The sequence below is a fragment of the Chaetodon auriga genome, chromosome 18 (genome assembly GCF_051107435.1).
Source record: "Chaetodon auriga isolate fChaAug3 chromosome 18, fChaAug3.hap1, whole genome shotgun sequence".
Taxonomy (NCBI): Eukaryota; Metazoa; Chordata; class Actinopteri; order Chaetodontiformes; family Chaetodontidae; genus Chaetodon; species Chaetodon auriga.
In genome coordinates, this window is record NC_135091.1 from 14,718,882 (window position 1) to 14,744,335 (window position 25,454).

The window sequence follows — 25,454 nt, forward strand, 5'->3', positions numbered from 1 at the left end:
TCAGAAAGGGGTGAGGAGAGGAAAGATGCAGAGACAAGTAGAGGGTGGTAGGAAGACACGAAATAGATGAGACGTGAGGAGAAAGGTTATGAGAGGAGGGCAGATGAGGAAGAGCAGGACAGGTGACCGCAGGAGAGGAGGGGACGAGGCTAGAGGGATGAGCTGCAGCCCAGAGGTGGTGCTGGTTTAACAGAAGGGGGACATGAAAGGGAAATTCAGATGGGTAAAGTACTGGGATAAGAAAGGGGATGAATGGGGGAGATGAGGGACAAAGAAGGGGGAGAATAAGAGGATCAGAAGGCCAGAAACTAGTGAAAAGAGAAGAGTCAATAGAAGGTGTAGTGCCTGTCTGTCTGTCTGTCTGTCTGTGTAGGGGGTCTTGTTTTCTCTCAGTCTGCCACTTCTGCTCATTTCAGCTGCAACTGAGCAGTCTGATTGCCAGGCTCATCTTCAGATGTCAGCACTTTTGTCCCAGGTTATTGCATTTTGCTGTTTTGTCCCAGGATTAAAAAAAGAAGAAGCTTCCCTTGTGTTTTCTGCATGACTTGGCACGTCAGTAACAAAATGAGGTGTGTGTACTGTATGTGTGTGTTTATGTCTGCGTGTGTGTGAGAGAGAGAGAGAGGAAGAAAGGGACAGAGATAGAGCGTATGACCGAGGAGGAGAGATGTAGGAAGATATAATGTGTATGTTAGCGTCTTTCCAAGCTGCAGAATGGATAAATTTCACTGTATGCTACCACAAGTTAGACGTTTCATGTAATAGTAAGTGCTACAGGAGTGGCATCATGTCTTTATAATGTGATTTGTAAATCCACTTTTTAAATTGGGGGTGAAATTACAGTTAAACCTTACAAATCAAACATTCATTTTCTTAGAGACTTAACCTAGCGAGGGCTGCACATCTTGTGCGTTTTCCTCAACCAATTGTCAAACATGTTATCAATAATCGACTAATCGCTAATAATGAATAAGACATAAAATGCAAGTCTTTTTCTCACTTTAAGTCCCCACGCTGTGACTGTGTAAACAGATTTATGTCCCTACAACATGAGTAATACATGTCCACACACACAAAGAGAGAGAGAGAGAGAGAGAGATAGAGAGAAAGAGTTAACCTAGATACTCCCATAGCATCAGACTTACTAGAAGAGACACAGTCCACCGTAACCTACACCCTCTACAGTTCTCTCACTCTAACTTGTGTGTGTCTGTGCTCAGTGAGGCTGTTCTACTTCTTTCCCAATTCCCCTCTTGTCCGAAAGGCTGGAAAGGCCTGACTGACTCTGTGCTGCAAGTGTGTGCATGTGTGTGTGTGTGTGTGTGTGTGTGTGTGTGTGTGTGTGTGTGTGTGTGTGTGTGTGTGTGTTGTTGGTCATGGGGCTAAGGCATCAGAGGGCACTGATGAAGAGGTCCAGTGAAGCTTGAATACTCAGCGATGCCCTCAGGTTACTGAGTGCTGCATCTGCCCCTGTTGCTGCCCAACACAGCACTGGCCCTTACAGCTCTGTCACCCACTATCCAGCCGGAAGGAGTTCTGCTATTTCTGTGGAAGCGTGTGTTTGTTTATGTGTGAGCGTGTATGTGTGTGTTTGTGTGTAGGCATGGTGGTGAAAGTGTGTGTTTTCCCTGTATGTTGTCAAAACGGAGCAGGATTCTGCAATAGAGGCCTAAATCTGTTGCAAATGTGTGTTTCCAAGTGTTTCGTGTTTGTTTGTGCGTGTGTGTGTGTGTGTGTGTGTGTGTGTGTGCGAGCACGTGCATATACCGTGGTTGTGAAGTGCTGTAGTAACCAGCCTAATTCCAGTTTAATCACTATTAAAGCAATACCTGTTTAGAATGGGCAGCCTTAGAAAGCCAATTGCAGTGTCTGTGTGTTTCCTTCCTGTAAAACTGCAAAAGAGCAATGTCAACCTCACTTGTTTCATATCCACTATTTTCTTATATATACCCACACGTATGCAATATGTATGTATATATACAGTATATATTCTGCACTTTGAGGGCAGTCCATAAAACTCTCAAATGAATTTAAGTCGGTGTTAAAGAATGTTATTAAAATGAGAATAAGTAGAGATCTAGAAGAGTTTTTAAAAGCTGACACAGGAGCTTCAGTGCGCTTCCTTGTTATATCCCTAATTCTCAACTTGACTTCGACTTAATCGACTCCTCTTTTTGTTGAACTCAAAGTGTAATCCTCACACAGACCTGCTTTCATGGAGGCTTTAAAGGCAGTTTTACTGCAGTGTTACAGGTCCAGCTAAACACCAAAAGTTGCATAGCAAGCCGTCATAAACACAGCTCATAACCTGAAGCGGTAGCAGCAGTTGCTGCTATGCACAGCTAAATGCTGTTGGCAGTCTGTTGCACGCTTTGTCTATGAGAGCCCTCTCTATAATTACTTACTTCTTTTGTTACTCCTGGCAGTCGTTTCTACCTAACTTGAATACCGCAGGCTTCCAGATGGGCCCCAGACTTCTGCAAAGCATGTCGACAGTGCCGCTGCACCTCATCTCATATGAAGTGTGAAAAAGGCGTTTTGCTCATCTCTATGGCCTAATGCAGCACACTGGCAGTGATTCTGCAGTGAATTGTGAGATAACTGCGATTGCATAATGTATTCATAATGTCAACTTTGTGAACAGGGTTATTGTTCAACAGTGAAGATTGGTTCAGTGTATGTTATGACTTTTTAATGTGTTTGACGTATTTACACAATGTACTGTTCAATAGACAAGACTCACGCTGGGTAAATTACTTTAAAGAGCTATTAAATATCTTAATTGCTGCACATGTGCATATTTGTCACACCAGGTCCCAGTTCAGGACAACAACAATAAATAATGTCTCATTTGTTTAAATTCCCCTCTGGGTGTATTCTATTGGTATAGATGCAAAGAGCTGTATTGTAGAGGCATGACGGCCATCCAGGACTTAAGACTTGGCCTTAAACATTAGTGCAGATGTAGACACTCTCATCAGTTTTCATCCTACTCAGTGATCATACAGGAAGTAGGAAGGAAAGGGAGATGAAGCAAAGGGAAGAAACAGAGTAATGTATCCTGAAGGGATCCTTGAAGTCACTTAACACTCTCCATCATATTGCCAGCAGTATAGCTTCCATAACCGTTGTCAGCAAGCTCTCACTGTTTTGTTCTGTGATTTGAGATCAGTCAGGTGGAATTTCATCAAAGCAGACTTGAATACGGACATTCATTATGGCTCAGCTTGATTCATTACCAACCCCCAGCTCCCACAACCCCATGGGGAGACTTCAAAGGAAACTGAGAGGTTGAAGATGCAAGCTGCTATCGCATTGAGGCTTATATCATAGCATCCTCTCCACCATCCACACTGTATCCTCCGTCTGAGAGGTTTTTATGAGACAATGTGCAACAGTGACCCAAACTTGACCGTTGTGTATTTGAACCAACTGCATCCCACAGTCTGACCTTTAGCCCTCCTTTGATGAGTACAATGTACTGTTTGCTTAGCCCTGCCTCCCATACTTTTGATACCCCTGTCAAACTTTATGTTCTCCAAAGCATATGTGTAGTTTTCAGAGATAACAGTGTCACGTGCACCGCTCAAAATTCATAGTAATGTTTGAGACAGTGGGTCCTTGATCTCAGACAGTGGTAGACAAAAGCAGGTTTCTTACTTGTAGCCAGTGACCTTTGATTTTGTTGGATCAAATGATGACTGTCACTGTCAGATTTTATAAGATTTACCCAGCTAGCTAGCAAGTCAAGCCAACATTATCGCCATTAGCAGGTAAAAAATGCAATGTCTGGCTGATCTGGTAATGTTTCGAGCTGCCTCCTTTTAAAGTAAGAATCTTATAAGGTGTCTTAGATATGAACATAATTACTCTACTTACATAGATTCATGCTAAAAGACTGATGCGAAAGCCAATTGACACATATAGAAGACATGGGAAGAAATCGCATTGCAGTATAGAAAAGAGGATGGAGGAGGAGGAAGAATGCAATATCTATATCTAATATCTCTCTCTCTATGTAACATAACCTTGTGTTGCTGCTCAATTTGAATTTGTTAAATGCTTCATATTTTCAGTATGTTCATTTTTACCCATTTTTAACAGAGAAAAGAGTTTTAGGAGGAGGAGTGATGTGTTGTACAAACGTAACGCTATCTTGGACAATGTGTTTGCCAAGGGCTGCTGGAGTGTAAACTAATACAGTAATGGACAGGACAGATCCGCTAACATTAGCATGAACTCTGATAGCATCCAGGATTAATTACCCCACAGGGGGACGGGCACATTGTCCTGATGGCCAATAATTCCAAAACCCCAGTATTCTGAAAAAGGTCCCATTGGACTGAAAGCTCATTTGGTCCACCGCTCTGAAAAGTCTGCTCCAAATATACATGCTCTCTTTTGCCCTTAGTGGCTTTCGGTCCAATGGGAGATTTTCTGGGACTAGTGGGGTTTTGGAATAACAGGCCATCAGAACAATGGCCCCCACCATGGGTAAACACCTCACAGTCAATGTGCTGGTTGTGAACGGGGCTTCTATATTAAATGTAACCTGTAAACCCCACAAACTAATGTAGTCACGTAACAATGTACTCCTTGGCATTAAAAGTATTGCTGGGTTATTAGGTTTTGAGCTCATTAGCAGTATATGCTAATGTTTGCAGCAATGGTTAGAGCAGGTAAACACACTGTTTATTCATTTCCTTACACTCTTCCTTTGGTCTTGGCAAGGCTTTAAGGAAGACACTATCTTCTTAACTATTTAAATGCACTTTAAAGTACTACAGCACCATGCACACCACATCAACATGTGGGTAAATCAGAAGTTTCACATGCCTGCCATACCTAATTATGGTTGCTAAGTTAACTGGATATCGCTGTTCAAGAGGGGCATTTAGCAAATGGTAAGCACGACTAAAGCCCACTAATGTTAAGGTCTGTTTTATATCAACATCACAGCATTATTAGTCAGAGCCACTGAGCTTAACCTGGACGACTGTATTGTCCTATTGACCAGCAAGTGCTTGGAATCTCATTTGTTCTGACCAAATGAGTGGAATTCATTCAATCTGCATTACAGAAGACAAATAGCATCCTGTTTCTAAGCTAATTATACAGAGTAGATGACTTTCTGATTGGATGCAGTCAGTTGACAATGATTTATATGAGCCAAGACAATTTAATCTATCCTAACATTTGGTTTGTGGCTCTATAACATTGACTCCATTCAGTTCCCAGAGTCAATTTTGCAATCAAGATTCCTCCCATGCTTTTGGTCAACACAGAGGATGTGTTCATGTGTCAGCCGATGTGGCATTGTAAACACAGGGATGTTTTACTGGACAACTGTCTTGAAACAGTATTAACACTGGTATTCTGGGATGAGGATGTTCTTTTCTCACTATCTCTCCTTCTTCCCTCCTCTTTTCTGTGACTTCCACATGTTATTTCTCATCCCTCGTCAGTCAAAAGCAGTGATCCAGCCTAAATTTAGCGCTGCTCAGAAACTTTACCATCACATAGATTCGCGTCTGTGATGTGATGTCTTGATATGTCCTTCAGCCGGGAACCCAACGCAACTTCAGGCATAAAAAAAGTCCCTCATTATCCTCTCATGTCATCTTCTGTGTGTGTGTGTCTTTGTCAGTGTGTGTGTGTGTGTGTTGCATTTTTAGCCTGGTTCCTGCATGAGCGCACACACAATGTGAGAGCACATATGCAGCATCATACATACTCTATGTGTGCATGACTGAAAGCATATGTACTCACATGAATACTCACATAACCCTATCCAGCCACACACACACACACACACACACACACACACACACACACACACACACACACAAATAAACATGTTATGGCGGGCAGCTAATGACGTAGCGTAAGACAGAGCACACAGATGCGCTGGCTGAATAGATTAAAGCATTCATCCAGTGACACAGCTGTGCTCTCTTTGATGCCTGGGCATGAAACTGCAGGAAATTACAACAAAAGAGGGATGCAGAGACTGAGCTGAAATAAAAAAAGAGATCCACTCTGATGTGTATGGCATGTTAACACTGTGTAACTTGTCAGAGCAGCAGCTGCAGGCTAATGCTCATGTCGTGTGCCCATTAGATTGATTGATATACCTCTGCATTTGTGAAGTACTTGTAATGCTTTAAGACAAATAGGAAAGTGGTGTTTGTTATTATGCAATTACTGACCAACTATTCACAATTTATAACTTTATTATAAACAGTACCTATAAAGTCAGCCTCTTGGTTACAGTCCAATTAAAAAGATTGTGCAGATGAACCAGTGTCTTTATGTACAGGAAGCATGCATTTGGACTAACTTGTTGAGTTGTAACTGGGGTAAATGTAGCTATCTATTACCGTGAGGAGGGGCTAAATGTGCAGCATATAGGCTTGTTAGCTGTATGTATTCGATGGGAGTTTGCTGCCACGTTGTTTGTTTGTTTTTTTTCAGAGGAGCTCCAGCAGCCTTGCAGGGTTCTGGTTGTGCAGCGCTGCCAGTGTAGCTCTAATTAAGCCAGGCACGAGTTTCTTTTAAACCCCCCGTGTGTTTAAGGAAAAAAAAAAAAAAAAGACAACTCCTTAAGTCAGCCATGAGATGCAGGAAGAGGAGGAGGAGGAGGAGGAGGAAGCCGCATGCTGCTGAAATATAAATGGGCTGCACATCTTTGTTGTGAGTTTTACTGCAACAGAGCAAACAAAATGGTGGACCCCTCTAATGACAACAGTGAAGACCAAATTGGTTTGTTAGTTAACAAACCGATCATTAATTCTAAAGCCATTATCCTTGAATTTGTTTGGGTAGTTTGACACTAATGTCCATTAACATTCCTCATATAGCAACATATGCAGTGGTCAGTTGCTTCCATTTACATTATCTGGTTAAAAATAGCGTGACCTCCTTCACCTAAAAAGCCAACAGCAGAAACTAGGTCCTTCACCTCTTTCAGCCATGTAAGCTGCTGTCTTGCCTCTTTTGTAATGCTCCAGGAAAGAGACAGATCTCCTGATTGTGCAGTTATGCAGTATGCTACAATGCATTATGAATTATTTGGCTTTGTTTTTCCCCTGTTGTTCTATTATCCTTCTAGCTAAGCCTCTTCATTTCCTCCGCCTCGGACGGCTGTGCCACTGTGCATTTCCCTCCCTGTAATTTATCCATCTGCAGAAATGGTCCATGTGTGTGGCTTTGTGTGCGTGTGCGTGCACTGAGTAATAGGAAACGTTGTGTTTAAGGGTGATGATTGCTGTGGCCCTCGTGGTTTACAGGCAGACAAGGTAATGATGGCTACTACTTTCTCAGCTAGCTCCAGTCAGTCCCCCTGAAGTGAGTTAGTGTGAGAGAGAGAGAGAGAGAGAGAGTGTGTGTGTGTGTGTGTGTGTGTGTGTGTGTGTGCGTGTGCGTGTGCGTGTGTGTACTGTATTTGTGTGCTGAGGAGCAGGAAGTGGATCTAAGAGCTGTCATGATTTACACACAGTAGCTTGGGGTATTGCTAGACATCTTCATGAGAAACATTGGCTCTGAATGTTTATAGCTGCTTTATAGCTGCTGTTACCAGCTGTTGCTAGCTAGCTAATTAAGTGAACATTAGCTTCATGAAGTGGTTGAAAACACTGACTTTTTCTCTCTTTCATTGGTCAAACTACTGTAGTTAATAATGTCCTCCTTGGTCTTTGAAGTAACAACTACTAGGAAGTAACAGTCACTGCTTTAGGTTGTAAGCTAATTAGCCAGACATGCTAAGGATTATAGCATATGTTAGAGCAGACGAACACAATTGATTTCTTACAATTTTTTCTCTCGTGTTTTGTTGTGTTCAAAATTCACCACCCTAGCAAACTTTTTAAAGGTGTAATATGTAAGAATCTGCCACCTGTCGAATTCACAATCCATATCACTAGAGTGAATGCTAATTGTTTCTACTGTAGGTGCTGTTTGCTATTTAGCTTAGTTAGCCATGCAGCTAGCAGTCCTATTAGCTGACTCTGGCTGGACTGGGAGCTCAGAGCACTGGGGGGTGCGTTGGTGTTGTTTACACTGCTGGAACTGGAGCGTTGTACCACTGGGGCAAGGAGGTTTACAGGCCCGGGACAGGGGGACCCAGTGAGGAATGCTGGCATGGAGCGACACCAGAATGGCCGCCAGAACGGGAACCTGCCAGGAGGGCAAAGGAACTGAACTCAGGAGCCTCTCAGTGAACAAAGCCAGACCAGAACAAAACACAGCCTCCAAGACAAACTGAGGTGATTTACAGTGACTCTGACCAGGACTCTGACTCTGGGGACGACGAAGACAAGGCGGGTTCAGGCTGGAACAGGAGAGGGGTGAAGTGGGAGAGGAACGAGAGGAAGGTCCGGCATCAGTCAGCACCCACCTCTGGGGGCCTAAGATTTACTATTGGACTATGACTTAAAGTACAAATGATTTTACAGGACAGGACAGTGCTAGCTGGTTAATATGACAGTTTTAATTTCTGAATGTTCTGAACTAAGATTCTTACATATTATACCTTTAAATGCTGAGATTTGCTTTTACTACAACTGCACTTCCTCAGGAGTTATCTGTAGGATCTCTTACATTATCAAGGATTTTAAAATACGTGGCATTAGCTAAACATATAATCTGACATCTGACACAGGAAAAATGCTATTTTGAGCCTTTTCGTTCATCTGTGAGGCCTTTTGATGGCTCAATACTGACATGAAAAATCAGTACATTGCTATTAGCTATCTTATCTGATAGACTGTCCTTGAAAAAAACACAGATGCATGACGCCTGCTATATCTCATCTTGCACATGCCAATCATTGTTTTCATCAGTACATCTGTGTGTGTGTGTGTATGTGTTACAATGTATTTATATTTTGTATTGAAATTTGTAATGAGTATATTCATTCATTCATTCATATAATCCTGTTTATGTAAAACATGCATTTATATTTACTTTGTCGTCAGACATAAGGACTCATAGGAACTGGTATGATAGGAGAGGGTGAAGCAGTGAGAGGAAAAAAGGGATACCAAAAAACAAATGAAGAGAAAGAGATGTGGGGGGAAATAAGCTTAGTTTAACTGTGTGATATCTGAGACAAAGAACACACCCAGTGTCACTTTGTTTTAGTTCCGCATTTGATTTTAACAGCCTCTGACTGTGTTATCTGCTCCTACTTCTTTTTCTTGGGATACAACAAGTAAAGCAGGGGAGTTACAGAAACGTAGAGCCAAAGCAACGATACAGAAAATCGTTTACTCCTTTTTGTTTCAGTACCATTATGAGAGGTTTAAAGGACAGTGTTTTCTTCACTCTTCACACAAAGTTAGTGCATCTTGCAACCCCCTAGATTCATATTGCAACTCTATAGGTGGGTCCCAGCGCCTAAGATTGGGAACTAGCAGCACAGACACTCAGTGGAATGCGGTCACATAGCTGCTGGAGGGTGCTACTGGCAGGAATCAGTGGATATATGGGGTGTGCATATCAGTAGCTTTTCCACGGATCTTAGGCCTTAGACTAGCATTCAGACTCACACACATACATTCATGTACAAACTCACATATCGACACACGGTGGCCCTAATCCCGGCATGTTATCGGTGAGCATCAGTGTGTGAAGTCATGTGGATTGGTATGAGTCAGCGGCTGAGCCTCAAACTCTGTGCAGCTGAGATCTGCTGATGAGAGCATCTCCACTGGACGCATGTCATCCTTTCACACCCCAATCCACCACTGCCGGGCAGCCCACTTTAGCTCAGAAGCTTTTTAGTGGTAGAGAGAAGACAGGATATATTTCCTATTTCACATAGACACAAGACTCTGTAGTCAGGAGACCAGTCAAAACTCTTATGTGGTCAAAATGATCAGCTTTTGCAGTTTTGACTGCTACTGTACTACTCAGATGTTTCACAGAAAACAACTTACAGATGCTGTTTGCTTTATATTCCAGAATACAAAGAGATGTTTTGTGTCATGCTCTAGAGACTCTGGATAGAGAACAGGTTTGGTTAGTCCACAAATGTTTGTTTCAGCTTTTGCTTCTCAACTTTATTTCATCGTAGCACGTGTTGGCACAAACCTCAAAATGAGCCTGTCTCTGTATTGACTGATCATTATGCCATCAGTGGAGCAGGTCCAGGACTTGTTCTTATTTATTTATTGTTCCAATTGCTCAACATGGGATACAATAGTTCAGTCTGCGCTCATTGGCTCTTTCATGTCTGTCTTTATTTGTTTGGTTTTCAGCAATGAAGTAGTACTGTCACCATGCTCATGCAGGTCAGTTCTTAATGATATTTTTGACCATTGACCTCTGTTGATTATCTCATGAAGGTTTACCCTTTTAAAGTATTGACTTTTCCATACAAATACATTTCATTTCTGCAGCTCGATAATGCAGCTCTATATAATGCAATAACGTGTCAACCTGTACCAATTCATCAAAGTGCCGACACAAACTTAACAGAAAATTCGGGAAACAAAGGGCTGAAGCTCTTTTAGAGAAAAGCAAGGTTGCTGAAATCAAAGGGAATATTTCAAAGACAAAAGTAAAGTGAACATCAGCATTACCTTCCCAAGATGAAAGGGACTTCGAAGGGATGCAGATGTGTCTTATTGAGTGCTGCTGAATTGGATGCTGTTTTTTGAAGGAGGTTGAGTTTGCAGCTTAGTTGTTAGTCTGCACTGAGTGACTGTATTGTTATTTTGAGCCAGGCCTAAATTGAATAGAAGTTTGTTCAATCAATAGAGCTGATACAGTAGTCACTGACAGTCTTTTCTCAATGCCGATACTAACGTTTTTCTCTGACTTCTTCAATATTTGCTCACACCAAATCCACTGACATACATCACACAGTATGTTTGATACATGGTATTTATGTTCTGTAGATATTACAGTCTCTGTAGACAGTTTCATATTTCTGGGCCTGCACTCTGACTCTTTACCCTGTATTTACACTGTGCCAGAACTGAAGAAATGTCTTGCAAAAAACAATATTATTCTGATATATGTATGTCAGACAGCAGATGGAGCCTGTAGGGAACATTGTTTGTAACAAACTGAAACCAGTGAGCATTGACTGTTCATAAATGGCACTGGACCTTGTTTTCACACAGTTCCAGCAGATAGTTTTTCCCCATATGAAAGTCAGTGAAATGTGGGTCAACATTTTTAGGGTGCTGGCAATGTTCACTGTCCTACAGCTGCCACTGTGGCATCATGTGTGTGAGAGAGCATGCAGACAACTGGTCTGACTAACTGTTATCTTTTAATCAGGTCGGGTGTAAACATTACAAAGTGAGATGGATTCATTGATAGACTGTTTGTTGGCTGAAACTTGCAGCCCTGCCTAGCCCTCACTTCAGAATCATTCACTTCCTGCAGCATTATCTTACCTGCTAGCAGTAGGCTAACAGATTATAGCACACTTTCTTCTCTTTGCCTGGTTATACTACTTGCTGGAGGGCATTTACTAATAGTGGTGTATTTTGCACATAGCTAAGTATACTGTCTTGATAATCAGTCAGCAGACATGCATAAATATGATTAAAATGGAAATTTCTCACTTGTTAGCTTGAGTGCATGCAGTATTTATGTTTGAGACACGAGAAGCTTTGAAAACGACAACAGAGAGGAAACCAGAAGGAACCAGAATACCGTGGCCAATGGGAGGCTTATCCCAATGGTCTTCTGTTTAGTGTGACTGCCATAGAAACATTGCTCATTGTTCAGCACTTGAAATTTTTCTGTTTATTCATTTATAGCTGTGTCTTGCTTACGATCATACAGAATGTGTTTGATTGAATCCAGGTAGTTTAGTCGAAGGACGACCCATCTCCTATACATTACTGTGCTCTCAAATAGGACAGAAGCAACTTCCTCTGTTCAAGCCTGTCAAGACAGTGGTAATGTAGGTCAACAGGTATAAGCTCCCATCTACCATTCGCAGCTAAAGACAAGTGGGGCGGAAGAGGAGGCAGTGGGATGCAAGCATCATACAGAGAGAATGGACAGTGGGGGGGTGGAGGGTTAAGAGGGAAGGGAGGCAAATGATTGGTCCACAGACTGTAGTGGAGGTCTGATCAATGTTTTATAAGTATCACTACACTGTTTGTAGGCTAGACTTATCTTTCCTCTCCCATGGTTGGACTAATGGTGGAGCTGTGAGTCATACTGGGCTGTGTTGTTGAGATAACCCCTTGTATTGTGTGTGTGTGTGTGTGTCTGCATGTGTGTGAACCCATGTATTACTCACACTGTGGGGACATAAATCTGTCTATACAGTCACATTGTGGGGACAAAATGCAGGACCCCATAATGTGAATCGTTAAAGTTTAGGGTGAAGACTGGGGTTAAGGTTTGGGTAACAGTTAGGGTTAGGCAAGTAGTGGCCATTTCTCGGGAACCATAAATTCATTGATAAAATTATACCTCCAGGGACTGGTTGTTCCTGGCCTCAACCCAAACTGGCACTCCATGAAGGGCTGATAATGCCGCTGGACACATACATGAATTGTTGAAAATTGGTTGAATGATGCCTCTTGTGTATGTAAGCTGTAGTAGTGTCAAACAATGCTGGATTTAACTCCATAACAGCTGCTAGCATAGACAACAAGGTCAGCAGCGTCTGTAAACCGTTATCTATGTCGAATGAACTGATGGTAGTTAAGGCTCTTTCTTTATGGTCATTGTTGCAAAATCAAGATCTAGATGTCCTGATTCACCCGCTTGCTTGCAGAACGTTATCTCCACATTATTCCCCTATTTCCTCATGTTCTTTATTTTTTCCCCTCTGTCCACAAGTACATGGTCACATGACCTTTTACTCTTTAAAACGAGGTCACACTGCGGCCTCTGCTGCATGTGTGTGGCTTTCTGAGGATTAATACTTATACTAGAAGTGGCTCGGAGCTGTGGTGTAAACTGGATAGTCCTCTGCTGTTATGGTGAAAATCCCAGGCTGCATCATCTGTCAAAGCTGACATTTTTCTTGGTGTCCTTGGCTGAAATGTGACGGATTGATATGCTGTCAGAGCCATGTTATCCAGCTCATAAATAGCAGGCCTTGCCCCAGCTTTTACAGAGGCATGACCCCTGCCATACCAGCCTCACACATGGAAACTGTGCTGTTGTTTCTCAGACAGAAAAGCTGTCAAATTTAGGAGATGTCTTGCTTATCAGTTGATCATTCACTAAACCCTTGTCCTAAATGGCAATTTTCTGATCAGAGCTTAGCAGTAAGTATACATATTCCTCACGTCCTTAATTTAAAAAGACATTACCAAAGTTTAAGGAAGGATTTAAGGATTAAACAGTGTGTATAGCTTCTCTCAAATAAGTTGTGAACATTAGCCTCTCCATCTAACTAGCTTATTAGCTACACTAGTAACATTACTTCCAAGGCCAGCCAGGAACATTTCATTGGCTAACTATGTTTTGTGGGGTTGTGGATTATGTAAAAATAACCAAAAAAGGCCCTGTTCACAATGGCACATCCACTATGGAGCGTTTGCCGACAGTGTGGAAGCTGTTCCTGGTTGCTACTGTATCAGGATATGGATAATTAGCGGCTCTGTCACTTTACATTTCAGCTATAGCCAAACTTATTATCCGAGACAGCATTACATTTGTCAAACACATATGGAATATGAAACCGTAAAATCTGCAAGCAAAGCGGTCATTTCAGCCATACAATTGATGGCGGTGTTTAGAAATGAGAAGCATTCGTGTCTACCACTGAAATCATGTAGCCATTGTTTCAAAAATGCAGTATTTCTAGCAGTCCTGTTATCACTGTAACCTGCGTATGCACCGTGCAAGATTGGATAGCGTGACAGGTGCAGTGACATTAGCTAAAGAGCGTGGGGCTTAGAGAATGGTCAATTGTGAAAGATTATGTTGTTCATAGAAAAGACTGTTTTGACCTCATTATAACTGTCTTGTTCCTACTCTGTAAGCACCTTGGCTTACACACACACACACATACACACTTCCTTATCCACACACTAGCACTAGCATGCAGGAAATGTGCTGGGTCGTCCACTTTAACACACACCTTGCTCCAGCAGTTTTCAGCTGGATAACATTTCTACACAACAATACGTCCCACACGTAAACAAGCTGCCACACCGTGCGCTGGCTGGCTCCACAGATGCTCAACCCACATCTTTTACATCTCAGCCATAACCATTTCCCATAACACCAGGAGGGAAGGCTTCTTGCCGAGCTATCAATAATGAACGATTAAGTCAAGGTTTAACATTCTTGTGTAGATAATGGGGTGGAAAGGAGGAGGCTTTCAAAGAACAGAGTGCTTTTAGTCCAGAAAACCACCAGCAGGAAGTACAGATGTTTTAATGGTCATGACCTGTAGGCTGTGGGTTACTTTTCAAGCACAGATGGTCACAGATGATAAATTACTTATTTAAAGCAGTAATCATTAACGCTAATGTACAGTATTCTTTTAATAGATTTCTTCCAGTAAACATGCCATTTGATATTGACATCACATGTGTTTTGAACAGGATTATCAAAGGAAAAAATGATTTTGTGTCGCCTAAAAACAAATTCCACGTATGACAATCTGTTGATTGATCAGGCTTTCCTGATCAACACATATTTGACTCTGATGTAGACCATTTTGCTATTTGTTTTTACAGCTACTGTGAATGTACTGTGTCATGCATACGCAGTAAGAGGGGATTTTGAAGTGTCTCGGTATCTATGTTGAAACCAGACTAAGCCTGGTTGGAAATTCAAGTTTTCATACTTCGATGTGGTATATAACCTTTATTTCAACATTATTTTAGTGACCTCAACCAATACATCTTGAAATCGTCAAATGCTAGATACCTGGAGACTTGAGGGTGATTGGGTTAAATTTGTGGGACAGTTGGGAACAGTGAGTCAAGCAAGGCACTTAATCCCAGTAGTTCCAATAAAGAATGGCATTGAGATACGGATTGTAAGTCATCCACCAAGTGTGAGTGCTTCAGGAGGTTTGTGACCTTTCTTTGCTCCACTCACTTAGCCTGACCGTTAACTCAGGAGTATTGCTAGCTGCAGTCTGTTGCTCTTAACACCTTTTGAATACTTGATAATGTGCACTGGAGCAAGTCAGCAGCAGTGATAAAACCTAATGGAGGATGGTGGGTACTTTTACACTGTGAGTAAATATGTACAGTGCAGGCAGGTAATAACAGGGAGGGTTCAGTCAGCATTACATATTAATTGATTTAAAAAAAACACTGAGCACTCATTGAAAAGAGGAGAAAGTTGCGTTGTTTCACCGGATACCATTTAGTCAGATTACATCTTATCTGCCGTTGCTTCCTGTACAGCGTCTTAACTGTTCTGACATTATATAAATGTATCCACTTCGGCTGTGGCGCACTAGGCATCAATACCTGACAACACACAAATCCACATAGGCTCACACACACACACACACACACCCAGATGCTAACATAAACAAATAGTCACAGAGTGCCCTGCAGTGTTGCCAGTCGTCCTCTTTGTGTCTGACCGCTTCTCGTTGAAATGTCTATGAAAAGGCTTCTTTCAGATTTGAAAAAAGAAACATTTGTCTCCTCAGTCTGGTTGTGGACGATGTCTGCATACAGATGTTAGCCCTGAGGCGCTCAAACTAATACCATATGGCCGACCCTCCTTTTCACGAGCTTGACAATGTTGACAGCAGGACTGAGAAATGGTTATTCCATCATTCTTTATCAGTGTGAGGGCTCTGATCTACTGAATAGATATAAATAGTTTTGCTTGTTGGCTAAGAAATACAGCATGTTGGACGGCGTGTAAATAACTAAACCACAAGAAACAGCAACAGGTGTTAAGAGAAGATATATTATTGTACATACTGCGTACAATTGATCACACTGACTTTTATTTGTTGTACATTTTGGTCCACTGTGGAGCTTATTGTTTCTGTTGTGTCATTGTGTTATTATTCCAAATCTCAAACCCTGCGAATTCTTTCTGAAGAAATGTTTTGGAAAGCTGCATATTTTAATGTCTGGGCTCGGACCAGGAGGTGGGTTGCAGGGAAACAGTGCATCATTGGAGAACTGGAAAACATAATCTTTCACTAATAAGTGCTGGCTGTAGAAAAACGTCGTAGGAAATAGGTAAAATGCAATTTGTTGCTCCCCAGGTTTGTTTTTATTGAATAGTGGAGTGAATGTAAAAGTTATGAGACACAAGGCAAATGCCGTTTCAAATGAAAGGAACAGGTGTGTACTGATGGTCTGAAAACAACAGGTTTAACAAGTCATTTATTCTAGTTTATTCAGATGATTTGGCCCGCTTATGATCCATAACTTGGTCATCAGTTGGAGCTGCAGCAGTGGATGTTGCACTCAGCTCATGGAGACAAATAAGATACTTTAAAACCATTAGTGCTTGATTGTCTGCAATTTGCAACAAAAATCGTGCTTATTCTTGGATTCTTAACTCAAATCTGAGCACTCAGACATGATACAAATATAAAACATCAATAAATCTGCTCAGAAATCATAGAAAAACCATTCTCCTTGTAACTCCAGAGCTTGTCTTTGAAGTTTTCGTCATTATCAAAGTAATCCAGTGATGATCTGTGGTGACAAACAGACAAAGCTAATAGCTTATTTGGCTAACTTTGAACGGTGCCAAAAGGTAAACAAATATAGGGTTAGGAGCTGGGATGTATGGGAGTGAAAGCTGCTCCTTCATGTTTCAGGAGGCAGGCAGGCCTGTGATAGTATTCCAGGCACTACTAACTGGAAGCAGGCCCAGAACATGCTGCAGGGATAACATATTCCATACAGCCAGGGAACGCCTCGGGAGGAGCTGGAGGATGTGGCTGGGGAAAAGGATGTCTGGGTTTATCTACTGGGCTAATCTAACTAAAGTGTCCAGCAGAAGAACGGATGCCAGATAAGTGGTGGAAAATGGATGGACAGCATTGGTCTGCCATTCCCCTTTTAACAAAATCACGGTCTCTCATTTGATGTGTAAAAGCACAAGCCTCTTCTTCATGAGGCAGACATACTAAAACTCTGTGAATCCTCCCATGAGATTTCATCTTAGAGCCACATGAAATTCATCAATACGCTACCAGAGACTTCATATTAGTGAGGTTGAGTTTCTTTCGTTGTGCTTTTAAAGCAGGGACACACAGCTGCTCGCATACACATGGTCACACATGTGCACACATTCTTTCTCAGACTGTGACACACACTCCTCTGTCCCCAAGACTGCAGAGATCTCATTTAGACAACTCTCCTGATTGCTCAGTACCTCCCAGAGTCGCCCCTTCCCTGCTATATTCATCCATTATGTTACCACATGAGGAGATAGCAACAACTTAAACCGATCCCCTCACTCGATAGCGAGAGATCAGTGAGAGACGACGGCGTCTGAACTGGATATCCTCCCTTTCACAAAACCTCTGACTGTCTTTTGCAGTGATTTTGATGTTGCTAAACATCGCACCTCCAAAGACAGCCTGTACTTTGCACTAAAATACTTTGCAGGAATTATCATCATATTATCATTTATCTCTCTAACAAGCATTCATCTTGTGACAGTTATGATGTAGCCACCCATTAGCTGGGTGCAGGGTGCCACATCGATGCTTTTAAAGAGTGGGGTACTTAGCATAGCCAAATCAGCCTCAACTGCCATAATTCTAGTTGTCTCTGTCTCTATTTAGTCTGCAGCTGTCCCTGCAGCTCCCCACCTCCAGAGCACTTGCATTACCCCTCTGCATGTGTTTGTGTTTGGCAGAAAGAGAGAGAGAGAGGGAGAGAGACTGACTGCTTGGATAAGACCCTTGAAGGTGGCATGTGTATTTATATCCAGTAGCACTTGTGGAGGGGTGTGTCTGCTGCTCAAGTCTTTTAACCATCAAACACATTCTCTCTTCCCATAATGCTAAAGCAGCTTTGTGGACAAGTGGGCTGATATCAAAACTCCACAAACCACAGGCAACTTCCAGATAGGCAAGAAGATTTCATAGTATTTTAGCACTGCAGTGACTAGTTGATTAATTGCTTGGTCGATTGCCATAAAATTAAACACAAATTTTTGGATAATCCTGAATCATTTGTCATTAACAAGCAAATATGCAAAACATCTGATGGTTCCAGGAACTAAAATTTGACATTTTGGACTTATCTTTATAGTACATGACTGAAAATGGAATATTTTGGGGTTTTGGACCATTAAAGTAATACATTCGATGATGTCACCCTGAGCACTACTGCACAACTTTTTTTTTTTTTATAGACCAAGCATTTAATTGTCAGATTAATCAATAATGAAACTATTTGTTAGTTGCAGGCCTGCACTGTATTAAATATTGTATCTATGATTTTTATTGAATGATTGAATGAATGCTTTGTTCACCCAACCTTCTACCCTGTGACTTCTGTGTAAGATAAGATAAGATAACACTTTATTAATCCCCTGTAGGGGAGATTAGGGTGTTACAGACTGCAGCAAAAGTAGCGGGAAAATACAAAGGAGACATAGAAGGGAATAAAAAAAATAAAAAATAGAAAATAAAAAATTAACTCTGTACCCTCCTTGTTTTTGTCCCCCTGCTCTGAAGGCCCTCTTCTTTTCATTCAGTAGGGCTTTCACATACAGAAATTAATATAGTCCGTAATGCAGGTTGTCAAACTGTCAATGCCCTTCCCGTGTGGACATCACAACACATCCCTGTCAGTGGTGTCAAGCAGTCCCTCAGTGCCATACTGGACTTCTCTGATCATCTTCTCACATACCTGATGGGTGGTTGTTTATTCACCAAAGGTATGCTTGCATGGAGCAGAGGAACCAGGTTGTGATTGGAACAGCCCAGTGGGGGGAGGCCAGAGGAACTGTTAGCGTCCTTTGTATTTGCACACAGTAAGTCCAGTGTTCTGTTGTCTCTGGTGTAGCATCTCTTACCGCTCTCCATCGCTCTCCTGTTCACTCTGAGCATTTGAAATCCATTTAAAAGAACATGTGAGTCCGATGTGAGTTCATTTAGCCAAGTCTCTGTAAAGCACATCATACTACACTCCCAGTACTCCCTCTGCAGTCTGGTTAGCACCATTAGCTCTTCCATCTTATTGGGGAGAGATCTCATATTCCCCATAATAAGAGATGGTATAGATGGTTTGTCCCGTCTTTTCTTGTCACGGCACTTCGCCTCATCTCTGCATCGCCTCCTCTTTCTCCTTATTTCCGTGGGCATCTCTGGTCTTTCCACTGGTAGTATGTTCGTGTTGCACAGCGCTAACAGCTGTCCCAGAGTGTAAACAGTGGAGCTGTGGCTAAAGGGATCTCCCAGTGTTGTTCTAGATTGTCCAGAAGAGTAAAAAGCAAATCACTAGTCTCACCAGTTGCAAATCCATAAGTTTGTGCCATCGACCGTGATTTGTGACAGAAGAAACACGAGAAATGCACAAAACAAAGAAAAACGGTCAGAGCTGCTGTAACTAGCTGCCATCTTGAAAGATGTGTCAAAGGATGTCACAACACAGTTGACAGTGAAAGCAATCCACACAGTGAAAGATCATTACGCAATGAACTGAAATAATAATAAGATCTGTCTCTGCTTTTGGATTCTACAGACAACTAGCATTATAGGCTATTTGACTATAGATTACGATCATATTTTGGATTGTATTTATAATGTGTCAGTACTATAACCTCAGCATAACCTGGTCTTTATGGTAATGTTGACAGGAATTTTGCTGACAGCTTTATCAGATGCATTTTTCCTGCTCGCTCAGCTCACACAACAGATATGTTTTAAGATGCAGCTGTTTGCACCGGCTCTGTGCAGGCTTGCATCTCACCTGTGTCTCACCGGCGTAACCACAAGCTGAAGCATTTATTTACGCTTTAAGATTGTTTTTTTTAGACATTACGCACATAAATGCAAGTTTACTACTAAACAAAAAGGCACTGAATAACTATGTTTATCTACATTTTGCAAGCTAGGTGACACAAAGTGTGCTGCTCTATGGACAGAACCAGTCACACACCCCAGCAAACAAAAAGACGTCCCCAGAACGGCCTCTAGTCTGAACTCTGTCTGAAGAGACTTTCCTCTTTAGGAAGAGTGTTTAGGTATTTTGATGTTACAGACACAGTTGATTTCTACCTTGAATTTCTCATGCAGCATGTTTTACTTACTGTAATGTTTCACAGCTCATTTGCACTGATGTTTGTGGGTTTTATAACATATAATAGTCAAAGCCTTGAAAAAGAGAAATTCTGTGGACAGGTAGTTGATCATTTGTCCTGTGTGTGTGTGTGTGTATTTGTTTGCCACTGAATATTTTATGTGATGTGAGCTGATAAATGATACAATATATGATGTAGACACTCACCGACACACACACAGTCTCTCTCTCTCTCTGTCTCTGTCTCTGTCTGTCTGTGAGGGAAAATACATCCAATGTAATCCTGACAGGCTTGCACTGCTTGTCTGAGTGTGTGTTTGCCCTTAGCACAGGGCCCGTCCCTGGCTGCCACCACTGAATGTCCCCTTAGCATCGGCAGACGGCCAGGCTCTGTCACAGCCGCTGACTGGACCAGCTGTTTGCCTCTCTTTCTTCCATCTTATCTCCTCCGTCACACTATCTGTCTTCCTCTCTGTGAAAGAGGCAGTGATAGGGCGCCTGGTGGTGCAGCACTTGACACTAAAGTTGATATCCACACATACTGGCATCGGTGGGAGTTTGTGTGTTTGACAGGGCAGCCAGGACACAAACACCATCCTGTGGATTGTGGGAACACAGAGGACACTTACTCTCCCTGTTGTTTTTGCAGCATTGTTGACAGACAGACAAGTGGGAGGAGGACAGTGAAGGTCAGAGGGTGCTCAGTTTGGGACGCGGCTGGTTAAACCCAGTTAGACAAACAATGAAAGTGAAATGGGATGGGTCCGGGCTTAAGCTGTCTGGCCGTGCCTTGGTCCAGGCTGCTGGCGTAGGCACTTTTTTGTGCCCTGTGCTTCTCACATCGGGAGTTATCAGAGCATGCAGGCAGGGAGAGTCATAGCAGCAGCAGCAGCAGCAGCAGGCTAGCAGTAGAAGTAGCAGCTCGCTGGGGGCTGCAGGGGGTCCAGGATCTGACCTGATTTGTCAATTCGATAACTTCAGTGAAGTGTCGCTCCTCCAGGGAATCATTCAGTGATCATGGTTCGGGCAGGGGACTCACTGTTGCATGTTTTGTTGAAAGATAATTGAGGTGCATAATGGATTTATCAGGAGTGTAATTTGACATCAAAGCGCAACATCTGAGGAAGCTCTGATTGTCCTGGACTGTCTCGCCATGGCTTATCCAGAGCACTTTGATTGGTTGAAAGATACCGTCCGTTTTTTGCCAGGTAGGAGCAGCACCTTAATGAGTTACTTGTGGGCTGAAATAACGTAAAAGTACAAAGATGAGAAACATCATCAGAGCTAATTCAACATGCTGCAGTGGCCTGACCGTCCCTGGTCTTTTAACATGATTTGAATGAGAGATGTTTCAAGCTTCTTAGCGTGTTGTAAACACCGCAAATGCTAAAAAACATCTTCTTCAACAGAGGTTGTTTACTGCTCAACAAATCCATCTATGGGGAATGGAAGGTGAAATGCATGTATGTGTAAACAGTTCTTGAGCACAATTAAATCGTCTAAAGGAACGAGGTCTGGAGAGAACAAGTGAATGCAAATAAGACAGAATTGAACAGCACACAACAAAGCAGACCAGGACAAAAGAGGCGAAGGATAACAGAACCAAGATACTATTGATGAGGATGAAGGAACAGATTTTGCCTCACTTTCATTTTTCTGTCACTCAAACCAAATAAAGCTGCATTCAGGAAGGGGGGAACAGGAGAATACCTTGAACGAAATGCCATCAGGTTTAGGTTTTTGCCTGTGAAACATTTGACCTTTTAATTAAATTAGGAGCTCCTCCTCTTCCCCACAGTGGCGAATGAAGCAGAGCACCCCTCCCTCAACTTGTTTGTCAGAGGGAACTTGTGTCCTTTTCATGTTACATTTTAAATTATGTATGAAATGTATTTGCATATTTGTGCATGAGTCAATGTTCTGCATCTCAATACCAATTTATGCTTCTAAATTACAATCTAAGCGCGACAAATTTAATGTGGTGTTTGGAAAACACAAGAATACATCATGCTGCTGCAGAGTGCTAACATGCGCTTAGGAACCAAAAATAGAAATAGTGTATATACAGGCACCAACACACACACATGCAGAGTCTGCTGTAGTGTGGGGCAGGTTCCAGTTAAAGTGTGTGTGTGTGTGTGTGTGTATGCATGTGTTTAGGTGTTGTTGTACAAAAGGGGAAATGCCTGTGGAGGTTCAGATGGTGACAGATGGCTTTGAGACAAATCAGCCTGGGAGTCAGGATCTCTGCCCTGGAGCTAGTCTCCCCTTTACGTATGTGTGCGTTAGTGTGCTGGTGTATATCTGTGTCTGTGTGGAGTGTGAAACAAATGTAATACGCATGTGTCCTCGTATGTCTATGCGTAGCTGAACATCTCACTGTTTCGTGCGTGCAGCATGTTAAACCAATGGTTTGTGTACGTGAACGTGTGGTTATGTAATGTGTCTCGTAACAGCAGCAAATTAATGTGACAGTGACATCAAAATATATTGCTTTCACGCATTTAAAGGGTACATGTTTGTGTGGCAGAAAAACATGCATTCTTAGTAATTCAAGCTTCACTCAGCTCCAGAGCCCTTAGAGCTGTGGTTTATGAGTGAGAGCACATGCAACACACTCACAGATAGACACACACACAGTCACAACTCACTCCAGTCTTACACACCTAGATTAATGGAGTTTCATAATCTCTGCCATATATTACCAGGTGCAATTTCTCATCAGAGTGACATTGTTACTCTTTGGCAGAATAACCTTGCAGGCATTAGTCTGAAACTTCACAAAGTGCTTTACAATCTGCCCATAAATTACAGCTCAAGAGGTGCTTATGTGGCAGCCATGAGAAGCTGTGCAGCGAGTAGTTCCTCTGGCCTCTGCGTGGAGGCAATTCCCAGAGGCCTGTACACTTCAAGTACATCTCAGTCCAAACCTGTTTCCAATGTAGTGAGAGGGCAGCTGCTAAAAGCTCTGCAGGAGTAAGTTTGGACTGTGTGAGTGCATAAACATGCACCTCCATCTGCTGCCTTACATGCATTGAGTGGTGTGTACGTGTGTGTGTGTGCATGTGTTGTTGTGTTTCTTAGCAGTTGAGCTTGGCCTAGACGACTTAAGCCCTGCTAGCTTTTAATAATCTCATTCCTCAGAGTACCATCTAGGTCAGGGGTTTGCATCTACTCTATAGCTGCTTACAGACCACAGAAAGGGTGAAAGATGGCATCCCAAAAACAGTTTTGCCGGTCATAAAATTAAAGTTTTATAATAATATCTCTCTTGTTGAGCCCAAGCTAATCGACTGCTCAGTCAGTTAAACTTTCTATTCCAGCAGGTTATTTCTGAGCAGGTATTTTTCTAAATGAATCTGTAACTGCACAAATTTATATAGCTAGCTATTGACATGCCACTTCCCTTTAGAAATAATGGAAAGATTGCTACTCTAAGTATTTAACTAGTTAGCTGGGCATGCTGATGTCTGCAGCTTAGGTCACAGCAGAGGAATACATTGTTGTCTTTGGCTTTATGAAAGCTAGCCTGGTTGGAGCACACCTACAAACTTCCCCAAACTTATAGTGGGAACAGACCACAGATACTTGTATAATTATGCACTCCGCTGCACTTCAAATCTTGCCCTTAGTTGGATGTGGCATTATGGGATTTTTGTTTTCGTTTGTACATTGCTCTAAGGTAACAAGGGCTTCAGCTGCCGCGTGTGTCAGCTGATGATTCAGTGCAAGACTGCGATCAAGCCCTGTTTACTCACTGTGTGCTTCATTGTGGTGACTGCGGAAGACAACTTTGCAGTCGATATTTACAAAATATTTGAGCACTGCCCTCTGTCCGACTGTTCCTCTCCCAGGATGTTTTTCGGCTTTATCCTTGGCTTTGTCTTTGTTGGCTTTATTTTGGGAATGTCATCTCTAATCAGCATAATGCCTACATGTCAGCGTTTCATCTTGTAGAAGCCAACTCGTGTACATACTCTGAAAACAGAAATAAGGTCAGAAACCTTGGGTCGATTCGTGCAGGTTTAAGTGGACACCAGCCAAAAGGGCTGCTGACATGTTGGCATTGCATAAGAGATTTGCAGCTCAGCACAAAAATGGAAAAGATGAAGGCATTTGTTCTTGCCTGTTATCTAAGGGGACACCTGTGGAGAGTATTTTCATCATGTGTTTTTGTGAATCAGACCATGTGATGCGTCAGGAGAAAGACAAAGAACAATCGTGTTTTTTTAAGTGACCTACCTTTGTGTTAGTTAAAGGACCAGCCCAATAGCTTTGCGTGTTTAAGACAAACATCTGCTTACACCTTTCATTAGAGCCAATTATGGGCCAAAGCATGCAACCATATTTTAGCACTTAAATAAATTGTAATGTAAGTTGAAATGTAAGTTGTAAGCACATAGGATTTACTGTGCAAAACCATTGGTAGGGTCCTTTAATTACACAGTTCAGTGGATGGGATCACACGATAGTTGAAAAAAGTCCTCTATAAGCAGCTGTATTTATTCCCTCAGGGCTATAATGTGATATGCTGCCATGGAAGTCCTTGTTGGGTCCATCCTGCACTTTGATGTAGTTTTCTCGTGACTCATATATGACTCACAGTTTTCAAGTTAAAGTTGTATCTCACTATTTTGCCCACATGGATTTAGATCACACCATGATAAATATAAAATGATGTCCTTTGGTTTGTACGTAAACCCTGTCTATCTTTTCTTTTTACTACAGAAATGCCATATTTCTACTCGCAGTCGATGCGGTGCATCCTTGAGTCTTTACAGTGTAAACCATGGCTGACAGGGAATGCAGCGTACAGGGCAGAGTTGTGTAAACATGCCTGTGGGATGAGGTTTCTATCTATGACTTAACACCTTTTTGATCCAGCATTGAGCTTTCTAAAGGCAGCGGTGTGCTGCATAATAATCTGTTGTGCTATGATTGTGCTGCTGTATGCATCACAAAAGCCTTAAGCCTTCTCAGCTTCCTCCTCTCCACGACGCTTTACATTTTTGTCTCTTTCTCTTACCCTTGTTTCCTCTTTCTGTTCATTTCTCTATCTCTCTTTATCCTCTCAACCATGCTCTGCTTCTGTTCTTATCTTCTGCCCCCACCCATACCCCGCTCTCTCCCTCTCCCTCTCTCCCATCTAACTATCTCTCCATCTTTCCTGTTTGAGGCCACTAATTTGGTCTGTCTTGCTCTCCTGCAGGGAAATGGTTGGGGAAGATTTCCATGATTATATATTTTTTTTCTTGTCCATTTAAGGTT

General features: G+C 42.2%; 1 protein-coding gene across 4 annotated transcripts in view; it reads left to right on the forward strand.

Annotated features, from left to right (window-relative positions):
- pak5 (p21 protein (Cdc42/Rac)-activated kinase 5) overlaps positions 1-25,454 on the forward strand; it is a 61,769-nt gene that overhangs the window by 3,002 nt on the left and 33,313 nt on the right. Inside the window, exon 1 of one of the 4 annotated variants that reach the window (XM_076755549.1) lies at positions 21,209-21,394. The exons of 2 other annotated variants lie outside the window; for them this stretch is intronic. In XM_076755549.1, coding sequence (XP_076611664.1) covers positions 21,340-21,394 — 55 coding nt within the window. In that variant the 5' untranslated portion in view covers positions 21,209-21,339. Of the gene's footprint in view, positions 1-21,208; positions 21,395-25,454 lie in introns of those variants that run through there. One more of the 4 variants, XM_076755550.1, reaches the window with a different exon arrangement.